The sequence below is a fragment of the Cetorhinus maximus genome, chromosome 8 (assembly GCF_964194155.1).
Source record: "Cetorhinus maximus chromosome 8, sCetMax3.hap1.1, whole genome shotgun sequence".
In the NCBI taxonomy this organism is placed as follows: Eukaryota; Metazoa; Chordata; class Chondrichthyes; order Lamniformes; family Cetorhinidae; genus Cetorhinus; species Cetorhinus maximus.
Window position 1 is genome coordinate 119,141,384 of NC_135886.1, and position 18,353 is coordinate 119,159,736.

Below are 18,353 nucleotides of genomic sequence, written 5' to 3' on the forward strand. Positions count from 1 at the left end.
GATTACTCTCAAAATTAATTGAACAACATCAGGTATTACTCATAATCATACAGTGAAGTGCAAAGTGAAGTTACCTCTAGATTGTCAGTGACTATAATGTTGTTGACCTATAACCTCAGAAAATAGCAACCTTGGAATGTAGAACATCAATTAATACCATCAGGACCAAGGAATACTGATTTATAGATTAGAGTCTCTAATATTTACCAATTATTATTTATAATCAACTACAGAAAAAATGCCTTTCATGTTTATGCTATAAATGTACTCTTTTAGGAGGAGGCAGAATATTAATAATCAAAGTCTGAAATACAGAGAGATCTCACTTTTTTGGTGTTACATAGATTTTAGGTCAACCAAAAGAAATCCTAAACACTGGCTTCAGCCAGTGATTAGGTATAGACATTTCTTTCAAATATACCACATATCATTGGATGTGTATGGTCATTCGAAATACACAACCCTACGACCTGTTCACAGAAGCATAATCTAAATCATGGAGACGAATGGAAGCCATGCTCGTAAAAAACATGTGGCATCTTACACCAGATGAACAACATGATTTATTTTACATACTTTTACGTGTGCTTTGCTTGGGTGTAGGTGAACTGATGCATCAACTAAAAACATGTAAACATAACTGCAGTTACCAACCACTCCATGAAAAACAAAACAAAAACCTTGTGGGCTGGGTCATTCCATAGGAGTTACTGAATTAACTTGTTAATCAGACCACTCGTTCTCATCCAGTTCTGAGTCATCATCGGACTCGCTGTACTCCACTGCAATCCGACGGGACAGAATGGTTGCCACATCATTCCCAACGGGCTCCTTTTTTGCTTCTTGCTCTCGTTGTTCTTGCACTTTTCGAAGCTGAATTCCTGCAATGGACAATAAGTTCTGATTACAAGGATTCTGTCGATAATTCATACTTTTGCAATTTTAAAGGGGGCATTTTGCAGTAAACACATTAAAAAAAAGCAATATGGCACAAACTTAAGAATGATTGATCATTATAATATAGCAAGAGTGAAGATGATTCTGGATTTAAATTATGAGGAAATGTTAAGGAAGGTGGGTTTGTTTTGTTTGGAAAACAAACTTCAAATTGCTCATTTTAAGTTTTCAAGGCTATGAAAGGAATTCACAAATATCATTCAGGCAAATTGTTCACTATAGTAAAGGGCCCTTTAACAAGGAAAAAAATCAGTTAAAAATAAAGAATTTAGGAAGAAAAAGGGAGGTTTGGGTAGATTTTGACATAAAAATTGTAATAGAATTACAGAGAAAATTCCCAGGGAAGTCCACTTTATAGATACTATAAATTAATTCAAAAAGCAACTACATGAAACTCTCAAATGAGAAGAGCTTGAGGGATATGGTTAAAAAGCAGACAGATGGTGTTAAGATGAATCAAAATGAGAGACCTGTTCTTAAAAATTCATAATCTGTTAAAGTAAATGTGAGATTATGCTACGACACACATTAATCCTTGACCTTCCAACTCAGGTGACAACATGTATCAAATTCAGCTGAAACAAACCAAGGCTTTGATCAGTAAAATGCTCTATAAGGATGGAATTGGCATGTTTTCTCTTGTTGCAGACCAGTTTGAAGCTGCTTATCTCTAGCTCAGAGCCAGAAAGATACTTCTTATATGGGCAAACTGCTTTCAAAATAGCTGCCCAGGGAGAAATATCCAACAGTTCAAATGAAATCAATTGTCCACAGGTCCTGGGGTTAAGGAGGGCATCCATCATTGTTGGCATAGAAGAACTGAGCTGTCAGGTTCAGTAACTCCAAGGTGTTTTCTTTGACACTACAGTCCAAGCTCACTGTTTAAACTAAAATGTTAAAATCCAAACAGAAACAAAGCAAATAATGTCAAAGTTAATAATTATATTGGGCTGTGATTTTAAAAAAGGAAATGCAAAAAAATGGTCTCATTGAGTGAAAACACGAATTAATGTACTGCCCTGCACTTTAGCTATGGCCTGGAGGAAGAGGGGGGTGACCTGACTCTTGTCAAACTACCACTTGAGCCACCCTAACTTCATAATTTAGCTGAAATGAAAGACCACCCACCTCTTCGAATAGCAGCAAGTAGGTCACTTCGAGCATCACTGATTGGCACTGGAGTTGCTTGGGCTTTCTTTACTTCAACTGCAGAGGGTGGTGAGGCAGAGTGTAGTGGAGATGGGACCAAAAGGGGTGGGCCAGGTGGAGGAGGAGGGGGTGCAGCAGGAGGACCAGGAGGGGGAGGGGTATATGATAATGGGGGTGCAGGTGGGGGAGGTGAAGGGGTATAAGTGCGGCCTACAGCTGCCACAGAACTGAGTGCAAGAGGGGGAGGTGCAGAAATAGGACTGTCGAATGCAGTTTGGGCTGATGGAATAAGGGGAGGGGGTGGAGGAGGAGGAGCAGGGGCGGGTGGTGTGTAGTATTCTGCCAACTGCACTGGCTGTGCACTGTAAAAAGAAACATTGGAAATATTAGTCAACACTTACTTGATACCCAAACATCATAGACACAGTGAGTTTCAGTGGATTAGCCAGAAGAGATTACAAGAAATAAAAAGGATATTTCACTGGTTGCAAAAATATTGTTTTTCACATGAAGTTTAACTTAAGTTTTCTTTCTTTTGAAACAGGAATACTGTTACAGATTTTATGATCTCCATGGAGGAACCTTAAATTAAAATAACTAAATTTACTCAAATGACCCCCAAATAAAAAAAAATCACCAAAATTTCACCTTTTGTAACTTTTACTTGAATACAAATCAAAATCAATGCAAATTAAACATGAATTAACAGGCAAATGACACTTCAAATAAAAACATATGTTTTACTTCAAGTAGTTGATACAATAAAGATACATATTATACAACCACAAGCACCTGCTTACAGTTATGAGGTTTATAAGACTATTATACTTTGGGACTGTAGCTTTAAATTTAGGGTGCATGAAGGGATTATGTGGCCTGTTCTGCAGTCTTCTTGATAGCAAGCCTGGCTGGTTTGATTGCCAGGGATCAAAGGAAGCCATGGATTATTTTACTGAAAAGTAGGTGCAAGATACGTACCCCTAAGAGACAACGGCAGCAGTCTCTGAGTATACCGTGAGTAAACTCTGAGTCTCCCGAAATCCCAGAAAAATGTTATCAGTATTGGATGGTAAACAGTTGTGCTGGGACTGTCCATTTACTTTTAAGAGGAAAGGGAGTTGGGATCAAAGATAGCTAATAGCAATTCTACCTACATGCAAGGCTAATGTGTTTCACATCGCCATGGGGAAAAGGGCAGAGGAAGCCATTTTTAGGATCAGGTTGAAGGCTTCCCTACAAAATCAATGAATACTTCACAGACAGACAGCAGTCTGTTTTTGGGTGGTCTGCAGCCATTTGAGAGGCAGAGAGCAGGAGATAGAGGCAGCCAATCTTGCACCTGAAACAGAGAAAATGCTGACACTATTATTCACCGCATAGAATATGGGTGGGAGCTTGTGCTCACATTGAAGATACAGGGCTGGATTTTACCGTCGGCAAGCGGAACCTGCTCGCCGACGCGTAAAATAACGCACAGTGACATCGGGCGGAACTCCCAATGTCACCGCGCCCCATTTAAATTTTCAGGAAGGCGGGTCGCAGCAAAATCAGCTGCGCACGCCCACCGACCAGTCAATGGCCAATTGAGGCCATTGACAGAACAAGTAAAGTCATTAGTGGACCTGCCCATCCAACCTTAAGGTTGGCGGGCAGGCCAGGAGCCCCGGCAAGGAATAGAAAAAACATAAAACTTCATCCACGGGCAGGGTGAGGTTTCATGTAGGGTTTTTAAAATTTTAATAAAGTTTTTTTGGAAATTACGAACATGTCCCAACTCATTTGACACTTAGCCTCAGGGAGATGAGTGTGTTCTTTTGTGTGCATGTGCGAAAGAGCACACTCTTGATTTTAGGAAACCCCCCCGCCCGCACAGGGAGCGCACAGCGCTTCCCTGTGGACGTCACGCTGGGCGGGCCTTAACTGGCCCACCCACGTAAAATGGCGTCACGCCTCCGATCGGGGGCGCCGATCGGAAGCTCACCCGCACGCGCCCGACCATCAACTTCCCCTCCAACGTGGGGAAAATTCAGCCCACAGAGTTCGTGAGGATATAAAGAAAGCTAAAAGGTTCACCGGGAAAATGTCTACAGTACCCTCACAGTAACAGTTCTGAAATCAGAAGTCACTCAACTAGGAAAGTCAGAAGGAAGCAATTCACCAGGAGCTGAGAATAATTTTAGACAGGTTCCTGGAGGATGAAGCATCCACTTGAGCAACAGTGTAACGTATAACCGTAGCGGGAGATTTTCAGTAGTGCTAAAAGTTAAACAGGGAATCTATTTTCTGTAGTTTAAAGTACAAGTTGTCTACAAAAAGAAAATAATGCTTAGTCAATAGTGCTCTGTGGTCATTTATTACAATAAAAGTTTTAAAATGTGAAATCTTGACATCATTCTTTTGAAGTTTGAATTTCCCTTTAAAAGTTCTCAGTCTCTAAAGGGGTCGTAACAACCTGCATCACTCCCCACAAACACATGGCACCATGTGCAGTTCCAAAATTCTCTAATACGGCCTCTGTTTTGCAGGTTCTCATTTTCCCACTCAATTGATTCAGCCCTCGAGTCACATTCACCGGCAGCTGTATTCCATCCAAGGTCCCCAGAGGTACTCATTACCCAAACGGCACACTCCTGCAGAACCTCCTTAGCTAGATTCATGACTGGTTTTATGGCAAAGATTCCCCAAAGGCTCCATTATATTATCCCTTTAATAAACCCTGTTAAACAGTCTGGTTAATTCTGGCAAAACTGAAGTAGCAGCAGTAAAATTGTCCAATTCGCAATCTCTGCTCTAACCTGGCCTTCAGTTTTCTGTCTTGTTTAACTGTATTACAGACACACAGCTCCTTGTAAATGTGCCTTTTATGGTCTCCCCTCTACGGCAGCTCTCCTTTGTGTCTTGCTACTTGACTTTCATATGCTTCCTTCCTGTTGGTACTGCTTTCAGGTCAAGGGTCACCAGGTCACATGGACCAGTATTTCTTATTATTCAAGAAAATTACAATTGATCCCTTTACAATTGATGCAAACTCTTAAAACTCCTTTTCAGGCATTCTTTAAAAACAATTACAGCTACCACAGACATTTTAAAGAAATTCCAAATTTTCCTTACTGTACTGTTCTGGGTCAAAGGTCATCACACAAACCTTTATTTTTCCCCCACTGATAAAGCAGTCTCTAAGAAAATCCATGGAACCATAGATGTTCCCAACAAAGGAGGAGGTCATTTGGAGGTCAGCGTTCATGCTGGATCTTTGTTAAAGCAATCCAAAAATGTTCTCATTGTCCTACTCTCTCCCTATAACCTTTCATTTTACTCTGCTTCAAATATTTATCCAATTTTCTCTTAAAAGATATAACAGTCTCCATTTCAACCACCAACCACTTTTTGTGATGAAGCACGACATACACCAACAACTCTGAGAATAAATTTTTCCTCACTTCTCTAATGACTCTCTTAGTAATAATTTTAAACTGGCAATCTCATGTCAATGACTCAGCTCACTGCCTTTTTATAGCATTTTCTACCTGCACTCACAACTTTAAAGATCTATATTTTTCATATCTTTTAGGGTAGTGTGCAAGGTGAAATTTATTACCTATTTCTAGCAACTCTGACAACTGTGTGGCTTGCTAGGCTGGTGGCTATAAAGATTTCAGTTCAAATAAATTTGGGAAGTCTCAAACCACTGTTTTAAAATCAGCATAAAGCTTCCCCTAACTCAATGACGGCTGGTAATTTAGTTCTGAATTGCCAATGGATGCTGGTGTAGATTGGTGCAGTAATGGTACTCTTCTGTTGTTGCAGCAGAACAAAAGGAAATTAACTCTGCATTTAACTATAGCTGACCTGACTTAGGAGAGGTTAATCCTAATGCTGGGGTTCCTGAAACTGGTCTATGCTGAGTATAAACCTACAAAATACTTTTGAAGCAATCACGTTATATCTGGGTGACCCAGTGTATTAATGTGCAACACTCTCCACCAATGGGTGGTAGGATACAGGTTTACCCTCGTATTCTCTGCAACATGAGTTCCAGAACTCAAGCTTGTTATCATAGGGTAGCATCAAGCAGTATGGAGGGCATTGCCCGAAGGAAGGGAGGAAAGTCAGCTAGCTGATTCAGTCTGCCCCATTCCTATGGATTCTTAGTGGCAGACCTGAGACTGGCATAGGCAAAGATGTGATTGACTACTTTCAGGCTCACTCTAGGACATTAGGGAACAGCAGGTTATTATAAAAAAAGAAACAATCAAAGACTGTGTTACAAATCCTGCATGTGACCTGATGCACAGTGCTTGATCTCACTGAAGCTACTTTCAGCACCATGGTCAGAGTTTAATATTTAAGGCAATTCATAGCATACCTTAAAATAAGAATGAGGAAATATGAAAATGTGCACTGGCATTGCTCTCCTTCACCATTAAATTTGATCCTGTATTCATTTGGGTTTTCTGACTACTTTCATTTGCTTCTGGATATGGTGCCTGAACAACAACTGGTAAGATAAAAGGCTTCAGGTTTCTAAGAGAAGCCATTTAAGAATAAAATGTTGCTGCCTAAATAACATCAGGTCTTGCCTTAAAAATGGACTACATTACCAGGGAAGGCCACGGAAACAAAAGACATAAATTAGTTCAAGGGACAATTCTTGAAAGAGAAGTGACTGAGGAATGTAACAAGAAAACAGTTGATGGGATTAATCTATGTAAAAGTCCCTGGGCCTATTTGAGCCTAAGAAATCAGGGTCTAGAAATTCAGGTGCACCAAGTTTTGAGCATGAGGGGAGTGCAGAGGTCAATCCCAATGCAAAATAGTGAGGGCCAAGGCACCATGATTTTGGGTCTAAGGTCTCATTTTCATGGGGCAAGTAAACTGTAGAGGGTAACAGGCCACTCAATGGTGAAGCGCGATGGATGATCGAGTTGCTGCTGACCTCTCAGCGGGTCTCAGGTTAAGTGAGGAAGAGGCCGACTAGGAAAGGGGACTGCAAGCAACTCAGGCAGCTAGAGAGCTGCGATTGGGAGGGTGGAAATCATTCGCGATCAGATGGGATGGGCAATAAAAATGCTGACCTAGCCAGTGATATCTACATCCGGTGAAATGATAAAAAAGAGGTGAACTTGGTGGTAATTAGGGTTGCAGGGGGTAGTGGAAAATCAATGTCCATTGGGGTAATTGAACTCCTTTGGTTTAGGGGGTGGGGTGTCCATCAGGAAAAAATCTGTTTCCATTGGAAGGTAGAGGGGAGTGTTGGAGGGTGCAGTGAATAATGTTTTTTGAAAGTGGGGACAAGAAAAGCATTGTTCAGGTTTGGGCATTTCCAATCTTAAGGCCTTTTAACTCATTTCCTGCCTGCCATATTGCAAAGTTAGGAGACCGTTTAGTGCCCAAAAATCAGACACTGCCTGTTTGAGTTTTTACAACATGATGTCCTAACTTTTGGCACAATGTAAAGGGTACCTGCAATAATTAAGCATCTCTTTAACTGATCTAAATATATTTCCCCTGGAACATCCCCACGTTTAACGAGACTGGATGCAGTGCCTTGTAGTTGGGAAAATGCAATTTAATCTTAGCATCATCTGCTCAGCATCTCTTCCTGACTTGCTAAAAAGTATAAGGCTATCCGGCTGGCTAAAAGTGATCAATTTTCATTGAAAGGGAAACAATATCAAGAAAACAGCAAAGTCAAAAGTGTAAAGTAATCTTTCCTTTCAACTAGCTTTTAGCTATTCACATTTCTCTAGTATTAACCCTTACAATCCAATAGTCAGCACAGTTGCATTTACCTGTATTCTTTAACAAGTTGGGGTCTTGGTCCATTGAGAGTAGCCTCAGCAGGTTGCGTCAGGTGAGGCTGCTGTGCTCTGGTAAGTGAGGTTTGCCTAACATTTGTGGCAGGCAGTCTGTATGCACGATCCTGTGCTTGGGTTACAGCTGATAAAAGCTCTTTGTTATCAGGTACTACGTAGGAAATGGAGACTGCTGACTGTTGAACTGGATGGTTGGGACTAGCCGGAAATGAAAGCTCCCCGACATCAGATATATAGGACCTGTAAAGAAAAATAAAAGAAAATGCAATTTATCTTGAGAATAAAACAATGGGCTAAAAGTTGGGTTGCTCTGGTTTTTGGGTACGGGGCTCGCTCCTCACCACTTGTTTGCACTCATGCAGATTGAGGAGAGAACCATGCAGTTATCATACACTTCACCTGCATGATTGTAGCTTTGACTCGAGTGACTTCTGCACTGCAGTTACTCCTCCAAGCTGCCTGTAGTCTCTGCGCACAGCAGAGGGGACCGGCAGTGTTAGTTGTCAACACATGGCACTTCTAGCCTGCTCATCTTAATGGTAGGCTGTACCAGAAAGGGAGGGTGCACATAAATATTCCTACAATGTAAATTATTGCAAGGTGGACGCCAGCACAAATAGAGGGTTCCAAATTGATGGATGCAGTATTGCAGGATTTAGTGATTCAGGTGGGCTGGACCAGAGATTCCATGGTTCCACAGGGTTCAGGAGACCCTGAATGACCACCCTCAGAAGGGAGTGAGAATAGGTGACTGGGAAGTCAACTCCCAGAGTCTAGCCCTGAGGACCTGGAACCAGTGCCACACAAGTCTAATGACCTCACACTGGTGTTCAAGGTTGTTAATATATCTTCACATGACATCTCAAGGGAAATTAGGGAAGGGCAATAAATGCTGGATAGCCAGCAATGCCCACATCCCGTGAAAGAATAAATATACACCACACCGCCAATCTCGCACCCTGCTCAATGCACCACACCCTGTTCACACACCCAGCAGTGCTTCCTGGAACTCAGAACTCATGCCTAACAACCAGACACTCCACCTCACCCTCATACACCTAGAAATGCTGCCAGTTTCAAAACCCAACTATCACTATCTCCGCATACCTCAGCTATTCAGCTCCAACAGGCTCATTATCCAAACACAGCACTGCACCATCACTAACTTTTTGCTCGTTTCCTTGCAGGACAAATTGGCACACAATAGAAGGAACAGGGCAGGACTGGCAGGGGACAAGAACGTCTGCATCTCCGGAGCCCCGACAGAGCACATGGTTGTCCACTCATGGGGCCAGCTATGACAGGGCCCTCAGCATCCAACATCATCCAGAACATTGAAGACGCTGACTTGTTCATGTCATACCTTTTCTCAACTCCCAGCTCACCCTCATCCTGCTATCTGACATGATGAGCAAGATGCTGATGGTGTGACCATGGATCTCTCACTTCCCAAACCAGCCCTGTACCCTCACACCAATCTTTGCCTTGCAAGTTTCTACTTTCAGACACCTGAAAATTGCTGCCTGCCCAGACACAGCAGCCCAGGAGGAGAAAGAAGAGCAACAGCACAGCACTGATGAAGAGACCCTGTCACTTTTTTTGGCACTCACAGCCACCAGCTCAGATACTGATATTGCACAAACCCTGGAGCCTAATAAAGAGTTGGGACCAGCACATGGTGACCATTCCAGGTACAGGCAAGGGGTAAAGGATGGTTCTGTTGCCAGCTCACTGGAGAGAAAAGTGGTAGACAAGTATTGCTCCAGAGAACTAGGATGAGGACTTTGATGGGGCAGCATACAGGAGAACGCTGATGGGCATGCACACAGAGATGCTGAGTGCACTGGCTGACTTGCGCCAGCTCCAACTTGGCAGAGGGTGTGATACAGAGTGTGCCCTCTCCATAGCCTCTATTCCATCTCCTTGTTGTGCTGCAGGCTCAGAAGCACTGCCTCCGACCTGTTGCTGTCTTTGTGTGAACAAGTCACCTACTCCACTGCACTTCCCCCGCTCCCAGCGCTCCACCCCATCCCACCCCACCTTGAGGATGTAACAACACTTCTGGCAAATCCAAGAACTCACCAAAACACCTCCTGCAACAGCTCAAAGTACTTCCAGACACTTTACAACAGAAAAAGTTCCCAAAAAAATCACCTTAATTGTAATTTGGGTGCCTGATCCTTTAAGTAACACTAGTGCAGAGCCCATTTTGCAACTTAACACTTCTTGTTTGCAAAGTGATATAGGCATACACTGCCTACATATTCATTCTCCAAATCAAGGATCCTGGTGCCACATCAGCCGGTTGGACTGTGTAAAATCAGCATAGCATCCATTCACAGCCTCCCAGCAAACACAAAGGGCACGACACCACGCCATGCACCTTTCAACAATCAGAACGGTGACAGGCCATGCAGTAAGTGGCTGGCAGCACAGGGGTCACACAGAGCATGGCGCATGGCCTCCGTAGCAATGCGAAAGTCTGCGCTACATGGGACAATTTCTCGCCCAATTTTTAAAAAATTTCTTTCCAGGTTTCTTACCGTCATATATCCTGATCTTCGCACTACCTAGGTGATTAGAAGTCTATGGTCTGGGACATTATCTTCTCCATGATCACTTGCAAAATCACACAAATTCAAGCTAAGCAATTTAAATGATCTTCAATATTCCCATCTCGAAAAATCTAACCGTAACTACTGACCTACTCCTGCTCCTAATTCGTATGTTTGTATGTCCAAATATGGCTGTTTGACGTTTCTGCACTTTTGTTGCTCAACTTGAGCTGTTGCAACTGCTACTTTTATTGTCATTCTGTCCTGTTCCTTATAGTTTCAAGTCATCTGGGTCTTCCTCTCAGTCATTAGTTTTATGTTTCTCCCAGAATAATGATCTTGCTTACGCAGTCTCCCTTTCCATGGCTATGCACATAGGGGAGAATTATCCCCGTGTCGGGCGGGCCGAGTGGAAGGGGGCGTAGGCGGGCGTGGACCCGATGGCCGCCCGCAATCAGGTCCGCGCCGCCATTTTACGCGGGCAGGCCAGTTAAGGCCTGCCCAGCGTAATGCGCAACTCCCGACGGAAGCGGGAGTGGGCGGGCAGTGGCAGGAGTGCAATGACCACTGGGTCCAATGGCGACCCAGCGGCCTGTTTAAATGAAGCACTGGCAGCCTTGGAAAGACTGATCACAATGGCAAGTGGATGGGCTCACCAGAGGGTTTCTGGAGAGCAGGCCAGGCCGGAGGGTAGGGCAGTGGAGCAGGCCAGGCCGGAGGGTAGGGCAGTGGGACAGGCCAGGCTGGAGGGTAGGGCAGTGGGACAGGCCAGGCTGGAGGGTAGGGCAGCGGGGCAGGCCAGGCCAGAGGGTAGGGCAGCAGAACAGGCCAGGCTGGAGGGTAGAGCAGTGGAGCAGGCCAGGCCGGAGGGTAGGGCAGCAGAACAGGCCAGGCTGGAGGGTAGGGCAGTGGAGCAGGCCAGGCCGGAGAGTAGAGCAGTGGAGCAGGCCAGGCCGGAGGGTAGGGCAGCAGAGCAGGCCAGGCCGGAGGGTAGGGCAGCCGGGCAGGCCAGGCCGGAGGGTAGGGCAGCCAGGCAGGCCAGGCTGGAGGGTAGGGCAGCGGAGCAGACCAGGCCGGAGGACAGGGCAGCGGGACAGTGTGCCCCTTGGTTTTCGGATGAGTGCCTAGCTGCCCTCCTGGAGGAGGTGGAGCGCCGTGGAAGGTCCTGCTTCTGAGGGACAGGAGGCGGAGGCCCCCCCCCCCTCACCTGACCAAACGTGCCCGGGAGCAGGTGGCCGAGACAGTGAGTTCCCATGATGTGGTGCAACGCACGTGGGTCCAGTGCCGCATGAGATTCAACGACCTCCTGTGCTCAGGAAGAGTGAGTACCATATTGGCTGAGGTCACTTAATGCAGTCGACAGCCTTTCCCCGCAAGGTGCACCCCCCCCCCCCACCCCCAACAACTGAGTGCAGTTACAGCACTGGTTCCTTCCTGGCATGTTTCCCTCGCTGGGTGGGCCAGCAGTTATTGCCCATGCCTAGTTCACCCTGAGAGGGTTGTGCTGAGATGGGTTCTGCACCCACAGCATGTGTGACACTGACAACCAGAGTATAGATTTGGGGGTAAACTTAAGGATCTGCACCTAGGCGCAGTGCTGGAACTGCAAAGCATGTCAAAGTTAAGGTGCTAACATGCTGTGAGGGGAGCTTCCGGGTGACGGGGCACCAATCCATCTGCTGGCCTTTGCATTCCACGTGCTTGTGCCTCCTTGCTTAGCAAAGTTAGACCGTGTGGTGCCAAACGCGTGATGGAGGCAACATTTGGGCAACCGGGGTGGGGGTCAGCCCTGGCTTCTTTGTGTGAGTGTGCGGCAGCTGCGGGTGACAAAGCACTGGAGCCCTGCAATGTCCCACTCTGGCTGGGGTGGCAGGGATGCGATGGGAATCCAGGTATAGGCCGGACTAATCAATGTTCTTCTCTCCTTTTCAGGAGAAGACTGCACACAATTCCACCAAGTGGATGTGGACTGGTGGAGGCCAGGCCCAGTTGGCCATCATGACTCCATTCGAGCAGCAGGCCATGGATCTGGAGACACGCCATGCTCCCAGGTCCACCAATGTCGGTGAGGCTGGGGTGCCATGGGGAGGTATGTTTGCTGAGCACTGAGGTCACCATGTGTGCCCCAGCAGCCATGGCACTGCTGAATGCTCAGTGATTGAAGTTTGCCACATGGGTTCTCTCTCACACCTGAGGGCCCTGAACATTTTGACTCACCAGCATCACACCGTCTCTGCCAGGCAGGCATCAGCGCAGATACTAGCAGCTCGGTGGGAATTAAATCATTGGCTAGTGTCCTGGGGCACAGCAGTGAGGACACTTCACACTCGCTTGAGGTGCAGGCAGAGACAGAAAGTGCCCATGGCACCAGCAGTCGGAGGAGTGCAGGGGACCAGGCACATGCTCAATCGGTGGCTGATGATTTGCCTCTGGAGTCGGTTCATGAGGCAGCAAATGCTGGAAGTCCAGCAGGCTGTGCGGGAGGATCTGGCAGAGATACATGAGGCTATGCGTGGCATGGTCTCCATGCTGGAGGAGACCACGCAGAGCATCACCGATGCAAAGAGCCTCATGGCCGAGACCCATGCTTCCTCCATGGAGAGAGCGGTGACTCTTATGGAGAGGCTCTTCCAGGACAGCAATCAGGACTTCCTGGGAATGCGCACGGACCTGCAAGCCCTCACAGCGGCATTGACCTCGGCTGGTCAGTGCCAGTGTGGGAGATGGTTTGGGCACCAAGAATCCCAGGTCGGTGCCCATCCATCTACGGTGAGCAGGGAGGTCCAAAGTGACCTCACGTCGGCGCAGCAGCTGCCTGTCGTCTCTGCGGGCTCCTCTCAGGGCACTCCGGATGAGGGCAGTGGCTCCTCCGCCCCTCTACCAGTGACCATGGCATCCAATGTGGCTACAGTGATTGGAGAGATGCCAGCTGTGGGGCCATCAAATGCTCTGGAGGCCAGAGGACGTCCGCCAAGGTCATCAAGGCCAACAGGACAGCAGAGTGAGCAGGCTCTCTCAATGCCAGTGCCAGCGAGGGGGGAGCACGTGGATGTTGTACCCGTTACTGTAAAATTAAGGCACCTTAGGCACACCACGCGTTTCTCACTGGTGCTTTAATGTTGCCCCGCTATTAGTTCATGACCACTTGGTGCAATGTGCAACACCTTAGTAATTTTTTTTTTCTGAACTTCATTTGTTATATCATTAAATTTTGATATGTAAGCATGGCAGAGGGTGACTCCTTTCTTCTGCAGGTGGACAGTTACCCATGAGGTTATAAGTGAGTTGTGTGACATTGAGCTTTATTGACAAGGCCCTTAGTTAATGTTCCTATCCAGGCAAATTTTGCACTCAGGTATCGAGCGTGGAACTGCAGAACAGGCTTGTGTTGGAGGTCCATCTGTGGTGGGCTAGCTGAAGGTTCATTGGATTAAAGCCTCCCAGGTGTCCCTGCCTCCCTGGAGTATGCCCGGGTCAGCGTCTACCCCCTCAGCATTCTCCTGTGTGTGCTCATCCTCGGACTCACTGCTGGACTCATCGTGTGCAGCCGCAGCCACTGCGTCTATATCTTCTTCGTCCACTGCGTCCCCCCTTTCCAGCGCAAGGTTGTGGAGAGCACAGCATGCAACCACTATCACCGACACATGATCTGGGGGCACTGGAGTGTGCCCCCGAATGGTCCAGGCATCGGAAGTTCATCTTGAGAAGATCGATGGTTCTCTCCACCACAGCCCTTGTGGAGGTGTGGCTCCTATTGTACCTCTGCTCAGCTTCTGTTCTTGGATGGCGGAGAGGCGTCATGAGCCACCTTCTGAGGGGATAGCCCTTGTCACCCAGCAGCCATCCATCCAGCCGGGCTGGAGCACTGAAGAGCTCCGGCACCTGGGAGTGTCTGAGGATGTAGGCATCGTAGGAGCTGCCTGGGTACCTTGCACAGACTTGCAGAATCTGCATCCTGTGATCACACACTATCTGCACGTTCAAGGAGTGGAAGCCCTTCCTGTTGACGAAGGCACCGGGCTCACCCACTGGCACCTTGATAGCCATATGTGTACAGTTGATTGCACCCTGGACGCAGAGGAAGCCAGCAATCGTTGCAAAGCCTCTGGCTCGCTCTGTCTGGCTGGCCTCGTCCTGGCGGTAGTGGATGAAGGTCAATGCACATCTGAACAGAGCATCTGTCACTTGCTTGACACAAGTGTGGACAGCTGATTGGGAGACACCGCAAAGATCACCCACCGAGCCCTGGAAAGAGCTGGAGGCATAGAAATTGAGGGCAGCCGTGACCTTCAGCGCCACTGGCATGGGGTGTCCACACACACAGTTAGCGCAGATCTCAGGGCCGATTATCTGACAGATGGAGGTGACTGTCTCCCTTGAGAGATGGAGTCTCCTTCGGCACTGGACCTCAGACATATTGAGGTAGCTGCTTCGCCGCATGTATACCCTGGCAGCAGGATAATGGCGTCTTCTGCAGCCCCTTCCACCTTGGTTTACCTCTTGGCCCTGTGCCCCTTATGCCTGCGCCTCTCCTCCCAAAGATAACTCCCCTGGAGACTGAATGTGCACTCGTGGCCTCCTCCCCCTTCTGGCCCTCCCTTCTTCCTCAGGGGAGTTGCCTCCAGTGGATACCACAACTCCCATTCTCAGGCTAAGGGAAGGCTTCCTGAAACCTATAGGCCCCAGAAATGATCTTCACTGCAGAGTCCTGACCTGAAGGCTGTTAGTCCTGTCCAAGCAACTGTGAAGAGTTTTGAAGTATTCCTGCTCACACAGGCAAGTATCAGTAACATTCACAATTAAATATCTGACAAAAGCCCTCGCGACCCCACTCACCCTTCTTATCCCGCCCATGGATGGGGTTTATACAAATGTGGCCTACCCACCTGCCTAGTTGTGCCCGTGTGACGTCCTGAAGATCGCACGGGCTCCAAAAAATAACAGACAATTGCTGCCTCAAGGGCCTTAAGCAGGTGATTAATTAATGGCGAGCACGCATCGGAGAACATCACATGTCCACCCACCTAAATATCGCGATGGCACGCCATTTTACACGTTGGCATGCAGGGCCTGCCCGCACACGCCAATGAGAAAATTCTGGCCATAAAGTAATGGGTAATTGCTCTCACATGTCTAGTTGTTATCCTTTCAAATACCCAATTATTACTCTTCCATGGAATTCTGTGGATCATTTCATATCATATCCCAAGGGACTGTAATGTCTTTTGTAGTTTTCAATGTCCATACTTTGATGTCTCTGGAGAACTGCTGGTCATACAAGGGTCAATTTTCCAATCTGTATGTTGAAGCAGCAGGATTGCAGCATGGTGAACTTTGTTCTTGACAAGGTCACAATGATCTGATCTTGTGGATTTCATGAAATTGATCTCATTAAATATGCATAGTGAGTTCCTGACCCTTGTGCCTGCCAGCAGGTGGTCACTGTCAGTATGGGAATGGGAAATACCATGCAGCTGCCCCTTACAATAATTTCCAGAAATCTCCTCAAATTATGATTTTATCCTTCCAAATCTCATTTGCCATTCTTGCTACTCTAGTGCTCATCTCTTCTGAATGATGTGTGACTCAGTAGCTCTGAAAGAAAAATATGTTGATTTGCTTGATCCTCTCTAAATTTATTTATATATTTGTATCTATTGATTGATTCCTATTTACTCTTGATTTTATTTCCTTAGAATCTTCTTTCAATCCATTCTGGTGCTTACAACAGCCTGCCTATTCACTGCTCATCTGCATACTTGACTTTAAGTCTTTTGGGAATGCAATGCTAACCATCTTGCATAAATCAAGGAAGAAAATGTATCCTTGTCAGGTGAAACCAGTTTTCACACTGGAAATCTACCTCTTTACCTTGCGCACAATTGTATTTCCGATAATTGCTACCAACACAGTGTGGCCATGTGGTAACAGTGCTACAAAGCTACAGTCAGTATAGTTCTTTTGTATTGATGCAAACACTTTTTCCAACTAAGGGGCCATTTACTCATTTCATCTATGTTCCTGTAGACATTGGTGAACTCATCATTTCATTTCTTCCACATTTTATCAACTTTCCAGTGATATCATGGGCCAGAGAGACCTCCTCAACTTCAACGAACTGACAACTGAAAGGAACTGTGGTAATTTCCATTACATTATGTACCTCATTTTTTTTTTTAAATGAAGTTCCACACAAAAGACTATTTAGTTCAGCTCAAAAGCTGTAGGCATTCAGAATAACTCGACAAAGGATAAGAGCCTGAAGAGCCTGGCTGAAGAGTAGGAAACATCAAGTTCTCACCAAGGTGTTATATCTGGGAAGAGTGGTGAGGGCTGAGTGTGTGCCAAAGTGCAATGTTGGGACCTCTGCTGTTTCTGATTCATAGAAATGGCCTGGATTCAAAAACCAAATGACAAATGATAAAACTTGTTGAGGCACCAAACTAGGAGGGGTAGTAAATTTGGCACAAACATTTCCTCGGCTACTAGGGTGAGAAACTGTAATACTCTGAAGTTAACAGTGCAAACATAATTTTGGAGTTAATACCATCCGCTGTAGAAATTCATCAAACATAATCCAAGGACAACAGGGAGTTCCCTTTCTGCAATGTTTAAGCTGGAAAATTTGTACCTGGTATCTGGCGACACTGATCCTTCAGAAGAGGCTGCGTGGTAGGGTGACGAAGAAAACCTGTGATCAGCTCTGAACTCTTTATCGCGCCCCATCACATCCCACTCTGGCCGTCGGGTTCGAGCTTTACGAACCTTCTTCACCTCACGAGTGGCATCTTCCACCAGCTTCTGTTCCTAAGGGGGAAGAAGTTAAAGTTCAGAAAATGTTACACAACTCAGTCTCAGCACTGGTTGCCAGGCGAACATTTCACCTCTACAAGTTGGATTTGCATGAAGAGACACAGGGAAGGAAAAAGACAGCACTAATCGTTCTAACCTGAAGGAAGTTTTATTCGGGTGAAAACTTAGCTAAGTGAGGATGCATCAGATGCATCTAAATTTATTGGGAATTTGGGTGCTGCTAGTAGGCTCTTGGGAGCTTCCTGTTGCACGAGCACATCGTCTATTCTGTTTGGAATAAAAAAGTGATGATTTATTCAGAAACGAACATGGGCTTTATGATGCATTATATGTTGCATTTATGTGGCAGGTGTACTTTCATAGCTTACATGCTGTACTCCAGTCGTTCAGTAGGTGGCAGACAAAAATATGGTGCCCTTCATATTTCTAATGCAACTGGAAGATGCCATAAAATATAAAGACCCGAGACCCCCACTTTAGGTGAATGAATTTAACAGTATTATAGTACCAACGATAAAATGTTATGCCCACAATTTTTTAAAGGAATTTTTACATCATTGTTTTGTGTACCTAGCTTTCTCTGCAAATTGCACTAACACTTTTAGTTATTCCCCATACACAAGAAAACTGTCTCATCATTTGTGATAATTAACATTGCACTGAGTAAGGTTGATCACCAGTCTTACAGTTCCTGATTTCTGATTAATAGTGTCAAATTATCAGCTACGAGCACATGTCAGCAGCTTGCAAATGCAACACCTACAACCCTCTGCATCTTCTAAGCTCACAGTTTTCTCCACACTGAGCTTCCCACATTAATCCAAGCAGACCCTCTGGTAATTGAATGTGCGATTCAGACTTGCAGCTGTTCTGCTCCATTCAGTCACTTCTTCTAATGAATATATTTACTTTGCTGCCTGAATAAGCAAGCCAATTTCACATCAGAGTGAATCAGACAAAACCTGGAACCAAACATGTGGAACAAAACCTTCAGGAAAGCAAAATATGTTTGAAAAGCAAATCTTCCTAAGAATTCTCAGGCTCAATCCCTGGCCTGTGCTGA

General features: G+C 45.9%; 1 protein-coding gene across 1 annotated transcript in view; it reads right to left on the reverse strand.

Moving 5' to 3' along the window:
• Positions 1-520: 520 nt before the first annotated feature.
• Positions 521-18,353, reverse strand: part of LOC144683332 (actin-binding protein WASF3-like) — an 88,809-nt gene continuing 70,976 nt past the window's right edge. The window contains exons 8-11 of the mRNA XM_078546266.1: positions 17,109-17,284; positions 7,899-8,162; positions 2,086-2,468; positions 521-881 (exon numbers count right to left, since the gene is read on the reverse strand). Of these exons, the coding sequence (XP_078402392.1) occupies positions 724-881; positions 2,086-2,468; positions 7,899-8,162; positions 17,109-17,284 (981 nt within the window). The 3' untranslated portion in view covers positions 521-723. The remainder of the gene's footprint in view (positions 882-2,085; positions 2,469-7,898; positions 8,163-17,108; positions 17,285-18,353) is intronic.